At 47.4% G+C, this 21,783-nt stretch overlaps 7 protein-coding genes across 7 annotated transcripts; 4 read left to right on the top strand and 3 right to left on the bottom strand.

The window, feature by feature from the left end:
• Positions 1-305: 305 nt before the first annotated feature.
• On the top strand, positions 306-2,201 carry F4812DRAFT_20277 (uncharacterized protein). Its single transcript, XM_047930253.1, has 3 exons — positions 306-1,033; positions 1,348-1,879; positions 1,992-2,201. The coding sequence occupies exons 1-2, from the start codon at positions 473-475 to the stop codon at positions 1,849-1,851; spliced, it is 1,065 nt and encodes a 354-aa protein (XP_047794962.1). The 5' UTR covers positions 306-472; the 3' UTR covers positions 1,852-1,879; positions 1,992-2,201.
• A 238-nt stretch (positions 2,202-2,439) lies between these two features.
• Positions 2,440-3,672, bottom strand: F4812DRAFT_454463 (uncharacterized protein; the record flags this gene model as incomplete). The annotated part of the gene is made up of 1 exon (XM_047936651.1): positions 2,440-3,672. One exon carries the CDS (start codon positions 3,670-3,672, stop codon positions 2,440-2,442), a length of 1,233 nt encoding a protein of 410 aa, XP_047794963.1.
• Positions 3,673-4,057: 385 nt separating this feature from the next.
• Positions 4,058-5,257, top strand: F4812DRAFT_409780 (MED7-domain-containing protein). The gene is made up of 2 exons (XM_047932466.1): positions 4,058-4,692; positions 4,767-5,257. Exons 1-2 carry the CDS (start codon positions 4,270-4,272, stop codon positions 5,064-5,066), a joined length of 723 nt encoding a protein of 240 aa, XP_047794964.1. The 5' UTR covers positions 4,058-4,269; the 3' UTR covers positions 5,067-5,257.
• An 865-nt stretch (positions 5,258-6,122) lies between these two features.
• Positions 6,123-9,458, bottom strand: F4812DRAFT_409788 (glycoside hydrolase family 74 protein). The gene is made up of 3 exons (XM_047932467.1): positions 8,307-9,458; positions 7,463-8,249; positions 6,123-7,405 (listed from the first exon to the last, which is right to left on the bottom strand). Exons 1-3 carry the CDS (start codon positions 8,720-8,722, stop codon positions 6,269-6,271), a joined length of 2,340 nt encoding a protein of 779 aa, XP_047794965.1. The 5' UTR covers positions 8,723-9,458; the 3' UTR covers positions 6,123-6,268.
• Positions 9,459-12,027: 2,569 nt separating this feature from the next.
• Positions 12,028-13,533, bottom strand: F4812DRAFT_454466 (uncharacterized protein; the record flags this gene model as incomplete). Its single annotated transcript, XM_047936652.1, has 6 exons — positions 12,028-12,493; positions 12,560-12,927; positions 12,990-13,018; positions 13,147-13,191; positions 13,253-13,289; positions 13,348-13,533. 6 exons carry the CDS (start codon positions 13,531-13,533, stop codon positions 12,028-12,030), a joined length of 1,131 nt encoding a protein of 376 aa, XP_047794966.1.
• A 2,824-nt stretch (positions 13,534-16,357) lies between these two features.
• On the top strand, positions 16,358-17,794 carry F4812DRAFT_20402 (NAD(P)-binding protein). The gene has a single exon (XM_047930267.1). It carries the CDS (start codon positions 16,450-16,452, stop codon positions 17,518-17,520), a length of 1,071 nt encoding a protein of 356 aa, XP_047794967.1. The 5' UTR covers positions 16,358-16,449; the 3' UTR covers positions 17,521-17,794.
• A 2,575-nt stretch (positions 17,795-20,369) lies between these two features.
• F4812DRAFT_464715 (putative short chain dehydrogenase/ reductase) lies at positions 20,370-21,455 on the top strand (the record flags this gene model as incomplete). The annotated part of the gene is made up of 1 exon (XM_047938372.1): positions 20,370-21,455. The coding sequence occupies exon 1, from the start codon at positions 20,673-20,675 to the stop codon at positions 21,453-21,455; it is 783 nt and encodes a 260-aa protein (XP_047794968.1). The 5' UTR covers positions 20,370-20,672.
• Positions 21,456-21,783: the final 328 nt, after the last annotated feature.

Consider the following 21,783-nt stretch of genomic DNA (forward strand, 5'->3'; position numbering starts at 1 on the left):
TGGGAATAGCCTCCCCAGGTAGCTGCCGCTCGCCTCATTTGGTATTAACAGCTGTTGATATAGTCTCAAAGAGACAAGAGACACATCTGTACACACATACCCATATACACACAGTACAAGACATGCATCTTTTCGGCGCAAGTTAGCTAACTGCACATCAGACACCTGCCCCGTTCTACCATATTGCTCACCCAAGTGATTTGGAGCCTCCAACCACTCGGGGAGCTCGGGCCTTATTGAACTGGCATACTACAGTACAGGGGCTGACACTCACCATCGCCATCGTGTCTTGCTGTCATCCTGTGGCATATGCTCGCGCAGACTCTCACCGAGGACTGACCTTGTCTGCAGTATACGGTTCTCATCCTTCTCCGCGCCTTGTCGGAGATACACATAGCAGAAGAGAGCCATCCCTACTGCCACTTCATCACTGTTGCTACCTGGCACTTCCCATCTCGGCTAGGCTGCAAACATGTCGCAATTTTCAGCCCCAAGGGAAGCCGATATGGGACAGCATCTCGTCATCAAGGCCCGCAACCTGACCTTGGTCACGTCCAGTCACACCACGACGCTGTTACCGCATGCATCATCTTCTTTACCTTTGTCGCCGCCGGTCGCCGAGAGTGGCGATACTACCCCACGGGAGCCGGTCTCAAGAACGGTCACCACTCTTGATGCCCAACCAGGTGCATTAGCTGTGGGCTCTTCAGACTCCGACCACCTGGAAAACCGCTCTGGAATGCTTTATGACGGAATGCAGCCAGCCGCGGATCAAGATGCGCAAGTTTCATTGCTGTCGCCGGGCACGGCGGCTTCACCATCACCATCAAGACCGTCTCTATCTACGCCTAATGCGTCATCTACCACTGCACAAAAGCCTCACAGGGAAAGGATAGTAGATGCCATGGTGGCGAGAGGCTCGACCCTGCTGCGCTGGGGTTGGGATTTCCTGACTTTCGATGGCCTGCCTAATGAAATCTTGACGCATATACTGAGTTTTTTAGATGTGAACGATCTACTAGCCATGTCAAGGGTACGTCGTCCTCTGGCTTATACATATTCATGATGCCGATACGGCGATCGGCTTGCATACTGGCCGGTGTCCTTTTGGTTAAGCCTTCATTCGAGTTGGAGAACCCTAGGTTTCACTCTCGCATGCAACATAGTTATGAGCCTTTATTCTCATATTCGTATTCCTCTCGCGCAAAGGCCTCCGTTGAAACGTAGCCGCGCGTCGATGTCGGTTCAATGTGCCCTTCCAATTTATTTCTTTTATCCTTGATAAACTACAACCCCCTCAAATGATGCAATGCTTTGTAGATCATACTATACTAACGGTAGAGGTAGATTAACCATCACTTCAGGACTCTGTCCTTACACCCCATCTTACACACTCTTCGCCTCCGGCGCGCCCGCTTATCACTTCCGTCCCTCTTAACTTCACCCTCGCGACCTACTCTCGCGGAGCTTATCTCCCGCCACATTTTCTTAACACATACAACACAGATCTCGCGGCGGCTAGCGCGCAGCCTCGTGTCAATCCGGCTGTCGCGCCGCTTACCGCTACGGCCTTCTGCTGAATCTCTGGTACAGCGCGGTGTGCTTCCACCAGAAGCTGTACAGAGCAGTGTGGCACCTGGTCTTATTGCGAAGAAGCGTGCTGTTGAGAAGGAGAAGCTGAAGGACGGTCTCCGGCGTTGGGTCGGGGCTGTCTGGCGCGGTGAGGTGCGGGAAAGGAGCGAAGGGGTTAGGCAATGGGAAGAGCGTGCCGGCGTTGGGAGGGTGTGGCGGCTAAGGAAGTTCTGGGAACGCGTAGGGAGAGACAGTGATGGCGTGTCGGGCGTGGGATAGGGCGCCTGATTTATCTACCCGTCTCAAGGTAGATCTTGTCCTCCATGATTATCGTATCTATCTCTGGCGGATAGATGCTCACCTGTTCCTTTACGAGTCGCGGCTAACTTAGATTGACGAATGCTGTATGGCTAACGAAGGCGAGAGCTTACCGATGAGGAGTTTCACTGGCGTGTCGGGTTCAAGAGGTATTTTAAGGGATACCGAAACGCAAATGCGACTATATTTAAGTGATGCAGCTTACTGTCTAGGTGTTCCGGGGATATCTTTGTTGGGTTTCATTTTTGGGGGGAGTTTCCATCTCCCTTGTTGTACAATACTACGTGTATGTACATCAATATAAGAAGCAATTGTATACGCTGATTTTTAGATGCAATTATATATGTTCCTCCGCCTTCGAACACATGTAGACCGCATGTGGTTTCCTTCTATTACCAAGGCTTAGGATAAGATGCTGCTGTGACCTTATGCAAAGTAGTAAACTCCTTTTTTTTCTTTCCTTGGTAATCCAGTTCGAATTCGCCCAAATATTATTATTACGGCTTGTCATCCCTCCCTTATACACACCTGACCGGTGCTACACCCTCATCACCGAAGTCGAAACGCATCCCAATCGTCGTCCTCATCATCATCGTCGTCGTCTTCATCTTCATCATCTCCTTCTTCCAGCATACTAGTATTACTATTCTCCTTCCCTACCGCCGGGCTCTTAGCCATGACCACGTCATCATTAGCGACGGCAACAGCGGTAGTTGAGCCGTGCAGATTAGTGGCGATACCCCCGCCACCGCTACCCTTGCGCAGCTGCTCCCGGCGCTCCTTGAGCCGGCGCACGCGCCCCTCGAGCTCCTCCATCTCCTCGAACTCGGCCTCCAGCGCGCGCGTCGCGTCCTCCCGCTCGTCCGCGATCTGCGCGTCCACCAGGTGCTTTCGCCGCTCGTTCTCCTCTTCGCGCGACCTCGCGGCGACCTGGGCGGCCGTCATCGCCGCCGCGGAGATCGTCGCGTCCGCCGAGTAGCTCTGCAGACCGAACGTTGGTAAGGGCGCGGGCGCGGGTTCGGCTGAGATCTCGGCTTCGAAGGCCGCCCATTCGTCTTCGTCTACGGTGCCGTTGGAGGGCTGGGGCTGTTGCGATGTGGCGGCGGCGGCGGCGGCGGTAGTTATGGTTGTGTTTGTTATTGTAGTTGTAGTAGTAGTAGTGGTAGTGGTAGATGGTACGGAAAGGGGTTGCGTTGAGATAGGGAGGTTAGCGGGCGTAGACGTAGGTGTAGACGTAGACGTAGTTTCCGACCCGATGAGCGGTGAGCGGCCGACGGGAGGGCCGTTGGGGGTCGAGGTGGCGGAATTAGAACCGGCCGCTGGCGTGGCGGGTCGCGACGGTATCGCGATCTCGACGCCGTGAACGGGTGTGTGCGAAGACGTCCACCTCGACAGCTCCGAGGGAGACTGTCTCTTCTCACCGCCCGGCACGCTGCTCGTGGATAAGGCCAGGTCGGGCTTGCTACGCTTCTTCCGTATGGCCTCTTCCGCGTCGCCGTCCGCGTCCGACATGCTCTCGTCTATATCGTCATGTTTCCGCTTGCTGTTTGGTCCGTCCGTCGGAGATGCCCCCTGTGGTTGCGAGGAGAGGTCGCTTTGTTGTGCTTGGGCTCTTTTTCGGTGGTTCGGACTTCGGACGTGGCTTTCCCAGAGAGCCTCTGTCTTCACCGGCTCGTGGCATAGCTTGCATAATAGCTTCCCTGCGTCCGAGTATGCTGCGTGAGGATGCTTGATACGGTTCTCGGCGCGGTGAGCGCGAAGTAAGGCTCGGGCGTCTGCCATTGAGGGCTGTTGATAGGTAGTACTTGTATGAGTGAGTATTAGGTTAGGTACCTAGGGAGGCTTCTTATGAATCGCTTCGAGGATGTTTTATTCTTGTTTAGAAGATAGTAACCATGCGAGGTAGGTAATTATCGTGATGATCGTTTTTTGTGGCTGCTCCTTCTAGTGGTTTAAACTTTTAATGAGGCGGACTGCCTAGGTGACCTCAGAGATGTCGGATTAGGTACATGTACGGTTTACTCTTAGCTCAAATGTCTTTTAATAAGGGTTCAGCCACAGGGAAGCTATTAAAAGTGCCCCGCATCGGATGGATCTCCCCATTGAAGCTCCAATTGCGGAGTACCTAAATTGCCGTCATTCTTAAAATCTGATCGATAAGGCTCGTCACAAGTCCAGCTACCTTCCTTCAAAGTTCAAAGTTCAAAGCTCAAGAGATAATCCTCAGAATTACAACAATACATACCTCTAACCTAACTTTCCCACTCTCAATTGACGTACCCATAGCACCTCGATTTCTTATTTTGGACCATTATTCTTCCATTTATTTATATCCTACTGGATCCATTATAATCAGGTACTCTAAAACTATAAAGAAAAATGGAAGAAGAAGACCAGGTCCTGGTGTCATCTACTTGGCCGCCGCCGCCTCCCTTTTGGCGCGACTTCACACCCGAAAACATCACGCGAATCGACGAGTTACGCAAGCAACAGGCAGAAAATGAAGGAATACAAGATTTGTCAAAAATACGCCTTCAGAACTTGCCTCGCGAGTTACGCAACCTCCAACCGCCGCTAGAACCTACAGACGGGGCATGGAGAGTCTTTGGAGATTCCTATAAATTAAAGGATGAGCTTCCGCGGCTCGAGGATACAGACGTCAAGCCATTGTTTCCCAATCCAGAAGAGAGAGATCGGGATGGCAAACACTTCGATCGCGCACTCATTCTCAAGAGATTAGCCAAATCACTACTATTAAACTTCCTAGAACTTACGGGATTGTTAGCTACCAATCCCGCAGCTGTATGTCGTTGTATTTGCGATCAGATGAAGTTTACGATACTTTCACGACACTTTCTCTAACACAGATCATCTAGGCCGAAGTGAAGACCCAAGATATGCGCCATCTGTTCCTCAACTTCCATCACCTTATCAACGAATATCGACCTCACCAAGCCCGCGAGTCGCTGATCTCTATGATGCAAGCGCAGCTGGACCGTACGCGAGCCGAGACGAATGCGATCCGGGACGCCAAGGACAAGGCCGAACGTATCATGGAAGGATTGAGCAGCTTGAAGGTCGAAGATGAACTTGTCAATAAATTAACAACGCCTAAACCAAAGGAATCATGGGACTACCTAAGAGAGACGTGGACTTTGGTCGGTAGAGATCTCTAGGAGGGGACGCCAGCTGCTGTTTCTCGAATCATCCCTCCTGTAGAGATCCCTCTTACAGAGGATGAAATTTTTGGAATTATGGATTGGGAACAGTGGGGTTATTACTGGAATCCATAGCGCGTTGATATTGATACCCATCTCGATAGGAATGGCGGGAATGCGCCTGGTAATAAAACTTGTTTATTCGTACGTGTTTTATGAGAAATGCTATTCTTATAGAGCTACTATTTGTACTCTTGGAATAAAGTTGGTATGAACATCGCTCGGGGAAATTAAACTACTTCCTGTAAAATGCAAAACGCGAAATTCCGTATGTAACAACGCCTCATAAATCGTATCCTTCCCTTGTATGGCGTTTGTCGTGATTTTTTTTTTCCATTCCCTTACATAACGGAGCATGGAATAGGAATGCAACAACATTCGAAGTCGCCGCAGTCGATACATCTTGTCTTGCCTCCTGTCGCATCGGCTGGTTTGACGATGTTCTCAAAAGTTGAGGATGCGGCGCTACCAGGGCCGTTTCGATTAACGAGAGAATGGGACGATCCGCAAGCCATGGTTGGTGATGATGATGATGATGAATTAGTTTATCAGGACTTGACTATCTGCTATAAAACAACATTATTAGCTTTTTTTTTGGATTCGGAATAAAAGACACTGAGGAAATAGATCACTTACAAGTTGATGGATTGATATGCCTTAATTCAACGTGGTACGATCCTTTGGTAATGAGGACGATGACGACGACGGTTCGATGTTGGAATTTATGTACCTAAAGTGAAAGAAACAGCAACATGCGTTTTATGGCTGTGCTGCACAATACGAAGTACGTACCACTTAGGCCAAGAAGGAGTTTCGTCATAATTGTGGGAATCTGCTAGGTCAGTGTTAGCTTTACGATTTAATTGGATTTGGGTTCCCATTACCTGTACCTTTCAATGGTAACTAACTGTGAGTGTGCCACTCATGAGCCACGGACGTGGCTCTCATGCTCTTCTTATGTAAGGATTGTTTGTAAAAAGGAAAAATAATAATCTTTTTCTTTACATACCTCCTCAGGAGGTAGACAATACACACATACTTGTCACTAACATTTCACAGCTGCTTTACATAGTACAAGTCCGGACAGTTGTATTGGCTTATACTCAACCATGACATTCAACATTCAACATTCAATTAACCTAGTGGCCAAAATACAAGATTTATGCCTTAAAGACCATCGAACGCTTCTTGATCTCGCCGGAGGCATAAAATACTCCACGCCCGTTCGTTCCTACATACACTTGTCCCGCCTGATTTCCACTACCAGCAAGTCTGCAGCCATCGATGGCACCAAATCCTTGGCTGCCCTGAATGTCAGTCCAGGAAGCCCCCCCATCCGCACTGCCATATAGCTTCGCTCCGGCAGATCCTGTACCAAACGCGTACACATTCCACGTTGTTCCTGAACCACGCCCAAGCGCAATTTGGTAGGTATTCTTAAGAGCAGTAGAGACCTGCGTGAAGGAAGAGCCGTAGTTTGTCGAGTGGAAAATACCTGCATCGGTTGATACCCAGACATCGCCAGCCTTGGTCGGATGGGCTGCAATGTCGCGGACTGCGGTGGCGCTGCCCAAAGACCCGGCTTTTGAAAACGACGCCCCCGTGTTAGTGCTAACGTAGAAGTTCGCCGCGGAACCGCCGTAGAAGACGGTGTTGTTCTGCTTGTCCGATGCGATCACAGCACCCGAGGGAAGACTAGAGACCGCTGAGAAACTACCTTGGTTCTGGGAGCGTTGCACGCCGTTTGTAGATGTCGACCAAACTATCGTGTCCGCCTTGGCGGAATAAGCTACCGCGCCGCCGTTCATGTTATTGTCCGCGCCGGAGTACACGTACCAGCTAGAGCCGCCGTCGCTTGACAATGCAACTTGTTGCGATCCGGCCGAGTTGCCAATCCGGACAATGTTCTTTACTGATGCTCCGGCGTAGTCTACACTTGACGATGAAGCCCAGATAGGATTCATCCATGGTGTATTTGGAGAGGTCTTCAGACTGGCTGCATCCTTGAACGTAAACCCGCTGTCATCGCCCACAGCAGCCAATAACTCGCTTCCTCCAGGAGGCGAAGCAAGTTCCAGAACAGCAAACTCCTCGATGCCATCCGCGAGCGACTGGATCGACACATTGTGGGTTGTGTCCCATTTTGTCAGATCGTGACCACCGAATACCGTTAATCCAGTGGAATACAGCCAATGGTCGCTGTCGAGAGGGTTAATGACCAATGTTTCTATCATCCACCCAAGATCCTTGGTGTCGGTGTCAAGAAAACCTGTCTTTATCCATGGGGCTTTTGAAGCCTATAAAGACTAGTATCAGTATATTTTTTCTCTTAAATATTGGGCCGAACTACTTACCGAGAGTCCGTAATACAGGTTCATATTCGGGTAGTTCGCCCATGTCCAGATTTTAGACCAGGTAGCTCCCGAGTCGGTTGACCTAAATATCTGCGCATCTGGCCACCACGAGTTCAAGCTCGCTACCACAATTGTCCCTGGCTTCTGCATGTCTACACCAAGTCCACCGAAACCAAAGTACAGGTCGCTTCCAGAGACCGGTGTGATGTTTTTCCAAGTACCTGCAGAAATGTCGTATCGATATACGGCACCCGACGTCCCGTCATATGGACCTGTGCCATCGCTGTACGTGAGATACAATGCTTTCTCCTTTGGTTGAAGGACGCACTTATGAGAGAAGTAAGTGCCTGGCTGTCCCTTTACGGGATTCCATGTGGCACCAGCGTCCTCAGATACATAAACACTCGCGGTAGTGTTATCAGCCGTACCTACGAAGATCCTCTTGGTGGCGCCGCCTGTCGTACCGCTGGTAGAGTCGAATGTAACAAACGCTAACCCTTGTTTGTCTCCATTGTAACCTCCAACGTCATTAGGGTTAGGGATGAAAGTTCCCACGGCAGTAAAGGAAGACACTTTGGAAAATGTTGCACCACCGTCTGTACTTTTCCATAGTCCATTACCACTGCGAGCTCCAAAGTACAGGATTTTGGAGTTGGCCGGGTCGACAGCAAGACGTTCACCCATACCTCGACCCGGCATATTTCCACCAACCTTAAAAGGTAAGTTGGTTACCTTCCATGTAGCTCCTTTGTCGCTACTGCGTATTATAGAACCAGATTTCGGGTCCCTGGCCTAGGATTAGTAACTCCGGGGTTAAGGACTAGGGTTAGGTATGGCGACCTACCAGTCGTTCGTGTACATTCCAACTGCGGCATATACTATGTTCGCATCTTGCGGGTCGAGAGCAAGGGCATCAACACCCCAGTTATGCCAGTTTTCATTATCCGTGATACCGTCTGTGATAGCTGTCCACGAATCGTCGTTGTTAAGACGATATAGACCGCCGATATCTGTCCGGGCATATGCCACGCCTTTAACCGTTGGGTGAAAAACGATACCGGGCACGAAACCACCACCTCCACCGATCTTCACATTCTGCCATGTTAGGGCGGCCTCGGCAGCCGCCGCGAGCAGCTGTAGTGTTGCGAGGAACTTCATCTCCAGAACCAGAAGTCGTCTAATCCGGACCTTGTACTTGGTGCGAAAGGTAGGCGGCTCTACACAGCTGATTCTGTTCGTCGTACGGATACGTGTGGGCATTTATTTATCTTCATTTATGAGCAATCTGTACCTACATACCCGCAAGTCAGGGGGAGCCAATGTCACCCCATACGGGCATGACACGTTCCCAGAAAAATCACCAAATAGGTAGTTCGCATCTAGAACTCAGACGACATCGTGAGTCGATACTTTTTTTCTCGTCTCGGACGCAGCTGAGCTATCCACCGTCTTGCGAATAGGGAATCTAGAGCGAGACGGTGGACTCGAAAAGAATAAGTGGATACGCGTCAGGGTCCTGATCAATTATCCCGCGAATAGAATCTTCATACTTCTGTGAACTCGTCCCAATTCGGTAGGGAAGGTTAGCTTCCGTAGTCCACCCCCCCTCCCCCCTTAACGTTAGTACGTTCAGGGCTTTTACGTAGGTACCTACATAGTAGCGTTTAGTGGCGGACGTGAGGCTCGATGAGCCGGACCGCATGCGAAGGCTTTGCCTTATACTAATATTACAGCGTGTATTTAGGATTGTTCATAACCTTAGGTATTGATGCGATTATTTATTCACCAGGGAGAATTCCGTGATGAAGAGATAGGTGGCATTCGCGTATCGCGCTTCTTTAACTGCTTGCTTAGTATACGATGGGACGATCTTGGTAACGGGAAAAATGATGAGGGTGTCTTTATATTAATAATCTCCCATTTCAACATATGACAGGCATTGTAGGTTCGATGCTGACTTCTACTAAACTATTTGGGCACTTGGTGATGATTCCCGTAGTTAATGTTGTTATGAATTGTTTGGCTACATGTTAATTTTGATTCTTATCGTTCTTGAAGTGTTGCGAGCCAATGAGAAAAGACGAATATTTTCTTGTGCAACCTAATGCGAAGAAAATAAAGTTAAATGGGCGGTTGTTTGTCAAAGGCGCCAATGAAAAACTATGACCTTAGGTGTTTACAGGTACCTAAGGTAAGCCATTGAATACCTAATGTCAGGACTTATATGAGAATCTGGATGGCGGTGTACAAGATAGGTATACTCTTATAGTTAGAAGGTAGGTATTCTTTCAATCCTTTCTCGCAACTGCAGGGAGTTGTATATTGCAATTGTTACACAAAACAAAACTTATAGCTAGAACAGTATAATAAAGCCAGATAACCTAAAGTACCAGGTACCTAGGTAGGGCATTTTAGTTGGTTATTATTTACGAGCAAAATGCTAAATTCGTTATTTGCAACTAAGGACCGAACGAAAATGAACTCACAAGCATTAGGCACCTATCTTGAGTAAATGATAACACTATGAGATTTTGAAGCTCCTGAAAACCATCCCAGCTAGCCACCGTTGAGCATACGACAAAACTGAAGTTCAATAGTTGTTTAATAATTACACGGATTCAATCAGTTGACATTTCATTTGGTTTTTTTTCTAGTTGATTCAAGCACTTCACTTGCCATAACTTAGGCGAATAAGCTTAAGCCATCGTCCCATTTGTCTTCAGCTTGGAAGTGCCGACGGTACCTTGGCTTCAAAGGTAGTAGGTACTATAGTAATAAAGGGCAATTCATCAGCTGGTGGGTTGTCAAATATGGCTGGAGAGATAATGTTGGAGTGGAATCATGACAATAAATACTCTTGAAATCTATGGAGGCCCGCGGTGGTATTAATTATACCCATTTCATTATACTGCTGTCGTCACGGCGTTGTGAAGTTTGCTTGGGAAATCTTCCCGGCATGGTGCAGTTTACGTTGGCTTGTCTCGTTTGGAAAATCAACTTACCTCAACACGGCCCAGGGAGACGGACAGTTAAATATACATCTGCGCTAATACGTAATCCTATATACCGAGCTCACAAGCGTCTTAGAGGCTTATTTGCAGATTGCCCCTAGCGCCTGTCGGAGACAACTCCGTATAGGACGAGCACAGACAGTTTTGATACTACTACCTATGTACATAGTATAGTACTCTGTATACGAAGTACATTGTACCGTAGTATGCTAGTTTGACGGTTCACCTTCCCGTCATCCTGCGCGGAATAACCCGACCCAAAAAGTCGAATGTAATACACATTGTCAACTTCCTCCCTGGCACTTCTCCTATTTGAACAGGGTACCTAGGTAGTATGCATGTCACCTGCACGATTCTTATTTCTGCTTCAATGCCGTATTCGTTGCCGGAGTTGACGGAGTTGCCATAATCAGATGCACCTTGTGGGGACCGACTTGGTATTTGCGCCGCCACCGCTAAATGAGTTGACAGGGTCTGTCTATGTACAGCGGCTTGGCCCGCTCAGTTGAGAAAGTTAAAGAGATAGGTTTTTTTTCCCCCGGAGAATTATAGAATTAAGGTAGCTTACCTAGGTCTAGGTAGCTACCTGATCTACATGATTCGGGCATCAACCATCAACTCTAATAAGAGATCAATTACACATCGAGTTTGATTGTTGCGGGCCACGCAAAATTATTTGCGTTTTATTCTAGAGGCTTAGCAGAGAGGTTCCAGATACCGGGGAGATATTTAAGCATCCGAACCCATGATTATAGTTACACTATCTACTATCGAAGAAGTCCCAAAGGATCGGTCGTGGGTATCGAAGACCCGGATACCAGGTTCGACTTGATCCGGTTGAGTGAAAAATCTCTTTCCCACTTTAGATCCAGTGGCAGAGTGGCGTACGCAATACCGATCTGATGGATTTTATAGCCCCTGAATCTATAATCCGATCCTCGTTCCGCTCCCTAATCTCACTTCCTTCATTCTCTACATAGTATACGACATGTCATTATACTTAGGCTTTACCACGGTAATCACAGCTGTTCTATTACTTGAACCCTGTAGGATTCCGCCAGGGGTTGATCGTCTCTCGTAACGATATGTTCCCCTCCTATCACAGATGATGCAACTTGCTAACCACACCGATGGTAAAAGGATGAGGTGAATGTGGTTTAAACAATTGAATAGATAGAAGGTCTATGTCGATATAATGAGCGTCGTGTAAGGAATGAACCATATGTATTTTTTACAAGGCATAATGCTCCTAAAGAGCGATGAAAAGCCACGGCTAGCATTGGCAGGTAGATGGGCGGTCATAGTATTCTCCGTGAACAAGAACCTGAGGCTCATCCAAATACCAGAAATGTATTGGGTGCATTAATGCGACTGTAATTTTATTAACATAGATCGCGTAAACTAGTGATTAAATCATCGTACCCGTATGTGGTTGGTATATGGCCGTTGTCGAGCCTTTTGAAAAAAGAAAAGAGGAAAAAAAAACTTTCGCTACGCTGTACCCTTTTTTGAAACTTCATTCGTCCATGTCCCCTGAAAAGACATTCCCAACTTTTAGTTCCGAGTAACAGTCCATTTCGTCTCAACGGCAATCCCGTTCTTTCCTGGTTGCTGGGGGGATGCGGTTAAGTTCTTCTCCGACCCTGATTCATCTGCGTACGTTTGTCCCGCGCCATCAAATTTGTTCGTCTCTTGGTTGTTGTAGTCGTCCATCTCCCACGTTGTCATGTTCATAGTATCCGTCAAGGTGTTCGCATTCTTGCTTCGTTGGCCTGAATTCTTCATGCCCTTGGATCCGATAGTTTGTTCATCCGAGTACTCGCGTAGCTTAGAGGCGCCGCGAGTTCGTTCCCTGTACCTCACCCAAAACGGCCGAAGCATGGGGATACTGACGCAAAGAATAGCCACGTTGGGTTCCAGGCTGAAGAGGAAAACCGTGGTAGGCATCGTTCCTGTGATATTGCTGTTCAGGTCGACCGTGGAAATGTAGATAACTCGGAAAATAGCGCATATAACGCAACTTGCATTGTAGTTAGCAGGGTGTATTCGGCGTGACATAGAAGAGAAAAAAAAAGGGGGGGCTTACGCAATACCCAACGCGAAGCACGAAGTGATTCCAATCTTGTCCGTTGTTCGCGTTTGTAGACCCCAAATAATCTTCATCGGGAGCGCCATGATAACAATATCTCCGATAGCGTTCGTAATGATTAAAGATTGAATCATGTGAATATATGCACCGCATTGACCAAGGCCAGTCCACTGTGCGTGGACTGGAGTGCAAATGAAAATGCAGGCACAAAGGTAGGATATCATCCATGCTCCCACGAAAGCCAGACAGATCATAGCAGCTTTTCGCATGAAGGGGGTAGTAAAAACGCGTAAGAAGAAAAACAACATGCTCGCTTTTACTGTTGCCAGAAGGGTAACGTATATGATTTGCATACAGAACGTCAACTAGTAGAGTGTAAGCAAAACATAGTGCGCAAAAATCAACTGGATATTAATGAAGCTCATACCTGGAGGATAAACGAAATATTAAGTGCAACTGATAAATAGTCTTGAAGTTAGTATTGGTTCCATTTTTCGACAGCTTCGGGCTTCATGATTGGACATATTGGCGGAAGCAGGCCAAATAGGAGAAGTTGATCGTAGGTTTAGGCTCGTATGACTTACGTTCTGGATGTTCGGCCAAGTTATAGCCGTTTCCTACAGGTGCAACTACATGAACTATTAGTCCACTTCGCTTCTCAAAACATCAAGGATCGGGATCAGAACTTACAAAGGCCTTGGCATACTAACATGGCAATACCTAGAGGCTATACGCCACGTCAGAATCTTGACCGTAGCACATAGGGAGAGAAAGGAAAGACAAACCGTCGCGAAGATTACCAGATAATCATCCGCACCAAGTCCCGGCCCGTTGATTCTCCCTAAGACTCTCAACCCAACTGTGATCAAAACCAAAACGCCCACAACAATATTGATTATAAATTCGGCTCTCACGAAGTCTAATATAGGCATGTAAACGTGAGGGACCGCATTAATCGACATGCTCGCCATCTTGATTGACAAAGACCAAAAAAAAGGGAAGAGTATAGTAGTCAGTTTTTCTAATCTGTAGTGATGGTGAGTAAATGTTCTTTATAATAACAACCGGTGCTCCAGAATTAAGAGTATCCTGGATGGCAGGGTGTGGCGGCACTGTATCAGATATCACCCTGAAAGGCCTATCGAAGTCGAGACAATAAATCTGGAGAGACCCAGGGTTGCATAGATAATTTTTTTCGTCGGTATTGGCCCCGTAATTATCTCAGATTCCTATTTCTTTCCCTTGTCTACCATCTAAACACCCAAGGAGTCGTTAAATTGAAAACTCTTACGTTTGTTTAACATAGCAGGATTCGACGTTATAGAAGGTCCCTGACTCGTACAATAGTCGTAGGTAGTGGCAAATGCGTATCGTAGAGTGATGGATCCAGGATATAGACCAAGTTCCAGCCCTGATATAAGACTTTATAAACGAATGACAGATCTGATATACGCTGATCAAAGATAGCTTGAAATAAGGTTAGGAAGTAGAATCAAAACAGAAAAGCAAAGAAGAACGCTACCTAGGTCGGTATATATGCTACATTACGGGGTATTTAAAGCAGTCACGCCGGTAACTACTATGTACCGGGCCGGGTGGTAAGGCCTAGTGTTCCTGAGACTCTAGCATGCCCTCATCCATACACACACCCTTGACATTGGCATACGGCATGAGATTTTACATGCATACTATGTAGCTAAGTAATTAAGGTGTGTGCTAGGTAATTAAGGTGTGTGTTCCGAGCCGCAAGGCTGTCTAGTAGCTCTTCTACGGATCCGTATAGTATATTGTAAAAAGCCCCGATTGGCAAAACAGAGGGCAGCCGTCTTACGGTGGTTATCCGCCTTGATCCCATTGGGTAACAACAATGGGCTTGATGTCTTCTCCTGCGGGTTCACGCAGGTAGGGAAAATTCACCACGGGAGATGGGAATCAGACGAAAATTACGATACTAACTAATTCGAATGCTTGTAATGTAATAAGAAACGGTTTGCGCTAGGCTCTCCGCTGTTACATGAAACCGACAGCGGTCAATATGAAGATATCCTCTCCCGACGCCTTGGACACTACACCGTATACGTAATGGTGTTGAACTAGTTGAGCGGGCGAGAAAACGATCCAAGACGAATTTGGCGATTATGTAACGTTGGAGAACCCGGAGAGACGATTCCTTAAAATGAATTTTTTTTCCCAAGTACTATGTAGCAAACTGGGCCGGTCCTCTTTCGTGTTAGTCCAAATTTCGCAAAGGCTTCATTTTAGCTTGCCCATGTCGATGTCGCTTGCTAGAAAGACTAAGGAGAGGCTAAGGAGACTCAAATACAACCTCAGCCAGGATAATAAGTGTTAGTGGCTCCGGTGCTCCATACACATTCCGTAAGTAGTTAATAAGGGGTTTTTTGTACTACGTATGGGAAATTCCCTGGCTTTGAGTACTTGCTCATCTAGAATCTTCAGTCTTATGGCTTGTACGAAGAAAGACGTTTTGAACTTACAACATAATTTTATCATAGAAATTACCTTGTAAGTTACTTGTGGAATATGTATGGGGCACTGGAGCCACTAACACTTACTATCCCGGCGGAAATGTATTTGCTGGCGTAACCAAAGCTCCCGTTATTAAAGCCGAACCAAGGAGACAACTAATTGGAAAGTTCCCGTTGAAACTTGGATCATAACAAGTAGTGAGGTAGTTTAAGACTAAGCTAAAGATATGCTAATTCAAACTATGCGGAGACGCTATGAAGTTAGTGTGACAGTTGTGGTGGATTACCTACCTGGTATGCAACTTGCCATGTCTCTACTACTACTATCATGTTCCCCTGCTGCTGCAGCATACGAATCTGTCATTAGAAATGATGATCATGGCACCTAACGTGTTTTTGACTTTCACCGGCGCGCGAGCTAATGCCTTATGACCAGACAATCAGGCGTTGATTCAAAATGGCTCAAGAAAAAGTAAATCTTTTATCATAAGACAAGCATTCCATGCTTTCGGTCGCCATGAATTTAACATATACTATGTAGGAAGAATAATAAAACAACTTCAGAGCCCCCAGGATTTCGTGCGGGATATTTATCATACCAACATACTTACTTGGTTTCTAATACCACAACTACGGAAAGCCAAGCAGGCCGACTAGGATTAGCTAAATAAGTACAAACTGACAAGTCGTTGTCCTACTTCCAACTCTTTCCTGCAATCTAGTTAAACCTTCTCTATTCATTATTTCACTCTATTTATTATTACATATTCCTTTTTTATGTCTCGGCATCTTATTGGATGTTATCACTATGTTCGACGGCGATTATTATTTTTCGACTAAATCTCGGAGCACGAAGTCAACAACGACTAGTTGGGTCAATCGTACCAGTACCGTCGTAGCTTCTCATGGAATAGTACATAAGAGCCAATGACTACCTGGGAGGTAGGTATATATTTAGGCAAGTTAAGGTAGATAGATACCTTAGGTAGGTTGGTAATACAGTAATATTTATTACCCTTAAAAGGGGTATCTCGAAGCAGGTTGGTAAACCGACTAGTCACCAATCGGTCATCTCCGTTCAACTTCCCCAGATTTGCTCTCATTCTGGAAGTTATCTGAGTTTTATGATCCAGTCGAGCCTTAGTAAACGCTTGGTATACCATCATCCGTCCTGACGTTTCGCAATCCGAAGACGGTGAGATGGAACTAAGTAGCATAAATGATGGAGATGGTTGGGTAGTATGGAACTTACCTATTCAAGGCGGTGAACATCGGGAACTTGTACTAAATTCGTAGTCGTTAAACCATTGGTGAGCTAGTCATATAAGTACTGAGACGACGAGAACGTAAGAAAAGAAGAACTTGTTCCACGACAACTACCTACCAAAAATATCATCAACAATGGCATCTTCTACGACAACTTACACCACCAAGCAGTGGGTTCTCGCCTCTAAGCCTACGGGCGCTCCGGTGCTCTCCGGCCCCGATGCGACATTTAAACTGCAGACGACTACGCTGCCGCCGTTGAAGGAAGGCCAACTCCTGTGCAAAGTGCGGTATTTCTCCAACGATACCGGCCTCCGCAATTTCATCCAGAGCACTGTCGCGCCCGAGCGCTTCTACGTGCCTACCGTCCCTGTGGGGTCGCCCATGAGATCGGGCATTATTGCCGAGGTAATCAAATCTGAGGCGCCGAATTACAAGCCCGGGGATCTCGTTATGGATTTCCACCTCGGCACCTGGAGCGAGCTCGTCATATTAGAAGCCGCCACTTCCCAGTCTCTGGCCCCTTTACCTAATGATATAGACCTCACTCATTACCTCGGTGCCTTTGGCGCATCCGGATTGGCCGCATACACCGGCCTGGCCTTTGCCGGAGGCGTGAAGCCCGGAGATACCGTCGTGGTTTCGGCGGCTGCTGGTGCTACGGGATCCATGGCCGTGCAGATTGCGAAAGTGCTGTTGGGTGCGAAGCGCGTGATCGGCATCACCGGTTCGGACGAGAAGTGCGCATGGGTGCGCGAGGAGCTCGGTGCCGACGTGTGCATCAACTACAAGAGCCCCAACTTCCTGGAGGAGCTAAAGGCAGCAACTCCAGATGAGGTTGATGTCTACTTGGATAATGTGGGGGGCCATGTGTTGGATGCTATGCTGACGCGCATGAAGAAGCATGGGAACATTGCCGTCTGCGGCGCAGTCAGTGAGTACAACTCGGACGAGCCCATGGCGTTGCGGAACTGGTTCGAAGTCGTCTCCATGAGGATCAACATCCGCGGATTTATCATGCTAGACTACATGGACAAAGCTCCCGGCATCCTCAAGGACCTCATCGGCGCTGCGGCTGACGGCAGAATCAAACTCCAGAATGGCCAGACTGTCGTGGAGGCAAAGATCGAGGAGCAGCCCAAGGTATGGATGCGGCTATTCTCTGGTGGAAACCAGGGCAAACTGCTCACCAAATTAATTGTTTGAAATGCAGGGAGTTGGAGATGATCAAACGAGATCTACAAAATAGTACAATAGAGAATATACTATAGATCATAGAATGACGAATGACATGTTGGCCCTGCTCACAAATACCAATTGGTTATCAATCTGGTTTCCTTTTCGATATTGAAAGAATAATCGCATCTAATCAGATAGACATATTATAGGTAGCCAATGCGAAAGGATATCATAGCTCATAGCTCATTAATCTTTGAAACCTACATTGATAACCTGTTCTTAACCGATATGAGACTTGTACTCTGGGGTAAAATATGAAAAGGTGTAACTAACTAACGCGTCCATATAAAGGTTCCATCTGGTTCAGACTGACCTTGGCCTGCGCACATTCCGATCTATGCACGTATGTGACCTTGACTAGTCCCGAGACACCTAATACATAGCTCGCTCACGGGTCACCCTTTCGTCCGGCCGAGGTTCACCAGGAGCTTGCGGGCGGCAAAACCTGACCGTGCGCCTTAAAAAGTCGGTTCGATATATCAAGTATTGGATACCTTATGTACAAATCCATGCGATGCAACGCAATGCATGTTTGGATCTACCTCTTCCTCGAACCCTGGTTCACCGCCGCCTATGTATGTATGGTGCGTGCAGGATGAACCATCTCCTCGGTGTCACCGGCCCACACCGCAGTCACGATCCCTACTGTATACGGACTAGCCACGGGTACCTCCTATGCACTCGCCAACTATTTCGAGACGGTAGACCCGACCGCCCTTATGCGCCTGGTAGACGACGGACGATACCCCTGACGAACTTGAACTCTTTAAGACGCATGTACTACACTTCGGATATTGGCGTCTACGATCGGTTTGCCTCTACCTGGCAATTGGACATGGGATGTGTCTTGACAGATATTCGCGAGCTCTTTCTGCATCTGATGCACGGTATTATTATATACTGAAATAAATGGCATGCATAAAGATATGATGACATTAAGAAACTACCTGCCGGTTGCTGGATACGAATATCAGAGAGCCTACCGCTTTGCTTTGCTCTGGCAGGGCCATAGGATGACTCCGACTTCGCATCTACTCGACTATCTGCAAGGATTTTGCCTATTTTGGACCTGATTGTTTCCCTCAGCATGTTCTCTGAGGTACATCCTCGCTCCTTTACTAGGTAATTATGAAAGCTTCAAAGTAGTCGCCATCTCTTCCGCCTAATGCTTCCAACATAACGTCTACCTAGATTTTCAGGATTCAAATCAAGGCACCTGGAACAAAGGACACTTTCGGGGTATATAGGTAGCTACAGTCTCTTATAGGTCCTTACAGAGCAATGTGTTTGCTTCTCTACCTCTAATCTCCGCCATGCGATGATAGTGTTAAAATAAGGTCTGTTTATTGAGTCTACAAACATTCCTTAGGCAGGTACCTATATATTGCCCTGCATCAACTTTGCAATTCGGTTGTCTTAAGTGTTGGTAGTGAGTGGTATTAGAGTTAAGGCTTCGTCCTGGGACTGTAATTGATACAACTGGATGCTGATCGCGACAAGTTTGTCGTAAGCCGATCTAAGACACTACCTAATTGTCTACTTTCCTCGGTGCGTATATTCTTATACATTGAAGGTCAAAGCAAGTTTCTTGAAGCTAAATACCTTAGGTACTTCAACGTAGAGTTTATTAGACCTTGTAAATGATATATTGGGCATCACTGTCCCCTAAACGGCGACCAAAGAAGACAGGTACAGATAATAATATTAGAACCCCGTGCCTAATGCTTGAGTCTTGAGACAGATACCTACTTGTTCTATATATGGTGCTGTATAGTTTTATAGGTGCATGTGTTTGGCTGAGTCCCCAACACTTATGAGTCGATGTGTTCCGGTAGGTATGTAACTTTAGAGTTGAGAAATAATGAAGTTTTCTATATAATGCAACTTACCCTTAAGCAATATTAAGGAACCTTAATTTTTAGAACTAAAGGCTCTAATGCTCACAAATCTTAAAAACCGAATACAACTTTCTAATCACGTGGTTTACTACAACTGGTTTTAATCAAAGACCAGACTCTTCACTTCAGGTGAGATATCTCTTATACATTATACGAGCCTAGTATCACATTTTGATAGCAACTTGATCAAATAGACAATCATATGAATGGATTTTATTATTCAAATTGGTGCTTCCTCTTCTTGAACTCAAGTATAAGTCTCCGGATTTGTCTTGACGTTAAATACTAATTTGATTATATGAAAATAATTCGTTTACTTAACAAAAATCACCTCAAAATCGACTGGACAATAACATTGCATCCAAGGTCTCTGATTCTGAATCCGAATATGAACACCAATACTACCTTTAACATGGATGTGGTATACTACCTAAGGTACCTTAGGTTACTTTTTCCAACATGGAAATATTTAAGCCAAAATTCCTAACCGGAGACTGAAGATATCAAATGTAACCTCTACGACTAGTAAGACCTAGTAACATGAACGACATATCAGCTGATGTCTGCTACGGTCTTGGGGACATAAAAAGCCATAAGCACTTGGGCGTTAAGGACTTTATCGGGTATCGAAGCTGTGCTGGTATTGGAACACAACAAAGCGGGATGATCTGATAGGTACAGGTACATAGGAGGTAGGTACGTGGTGTGTACCAAGCATCTCAGATGCAAAAGGAATCGGAAATATATGCATGGCCAGCTTTTAATTCCAACCCTGTTAAACTCCGAACATGCACCCTAACTCCGTCATCCATACATGTGACCGACTGGTTCGGGGACGAATAGATTCTTGAGTAGCACAATGGAGGATATGTTAGAAGGCGGGTCGCTCTCTCGGCGACCGATTCCTACTCGTTCTGTGCGGATTCAATCCCCGGACCGGAGAAAAGTTCCTCTAAGGAGTTGACCTTACACTTACTTAGGAAGAGCGTGTTTCCTTAACACGGAGATAATAAAATGTCCCTTTTTTTCTATATAATTCCTCCCATCACCGTCACACGGCTATGAATATGGTGGATAGAACAAGAATTAGGCTATGGTTGGGTGAATAGCACTTGTCTACATCACTCTCGAAAACTTCCCCTACCTCAGTTAAGGTCTCTCTCCAACTGCACCTGCACCTGCAACTGCACCTACCAGCCCGCCTGCTTCCCTCCCTCCACCATGCCTCCGATCGCAGGCCACAGCCTCCTCGTCATCGGCGGGACATCCGGGATCGGGCTCGCGGTCGCCAAGCTTGCCGCAGCCGAGGGTCTCGAAGTATCCATCGCCTCGTCGAACCCCCAGCGAGTCGAGACCGCGGTGCGAGCGATCCGGGCCGCCGTCCCCGGCGCTGCCCCCGCGCGCGTCAGGGGCTTCGTATGCGACGTGAACCACGACGACGCGGAGTCGAGCCTCGAGCAGCTCCTGTCGGACGTGGTCGTCAGCGCGGACGGGCGCCCGCTCGACCACGTCGTGTACACGGCGGCGCGGGTCGCCGACCCGGCCGACCCGGACGTGGTGCGGCCCGTCGCCGACGTCAACGCCGCCTACCTGCGGCAGAGCATGCAGTTCGGGTACGTGGTACCCCTGCTCCTCGCGAAGCTGAGCCCGCGCTACCTCAACCAGAGCTGCCGGTCCTCGCTCACCTTCACGAGCGGCCGCCTCGCCGAGCGCCCCCTGAAGGGCATGTCGGCGGTGTCCGGGTGGGCCGCGTCGCTGTACGGCACCACGCGCGGCCTCGCGCTCGATCTCGCGCCCGTGCGCGTCAACCTCGTCAGCCCCGGGCTGACCGACACGCAGACGGGCGAGGACTGGGCGAGGTGGGTGAAGGAGATGGCCAAGACGTCTCTACTTGGAAAAGTTGGGACTCCTGAGGAGGTGGCGGAGGCGTACATTTATTTGATGAAGGATACTAACAGCACCGGTAGCTGTGTGAGCACGAACGGAGGCGTCTTGGTTCAGTAGGCTACCAGTCGGTGTCAAATGATTATATAACTGAAGTTATATGCCTATATCATCCCCTTAGAGAGATACCATAGAAGCAGAAATGGTGGGTGTGTCGAAGAGGCTACATTGTCTTTAATTGGTGAAGGAATTCGCGTGTACTTCGTAAATAGCAATCGTACCTAACCTAATATGTATAAGGTTTTACTACATCGTCCATCTATTCTCTTTAATAAGGAATTAACTTAACCAGTCATGTCTCCGGGTAACATCAACGATTTTAGGAAAACGCCAACTATTTGCACAAAGGAGATAATGCGTACCATTCATGCGTACGTCTAATTACCAA

The sequence above is a fragment of the Daldinia caldariorum genome (assembly GCF_022478825.1).
Source record: "Daldinia caldariorum strain CBS 122874 unplaced genomic scaffold F4812scaffold_1, whole genome shotgun sequence".
Taxonomy (NCBI): domain Eukaryota; kingdom Fungi; phylum Ascomycota; class Sordariomycetes; order Xylariales; family Hypoxylaceae; genus Daldinia; species Daldinia caldariorum.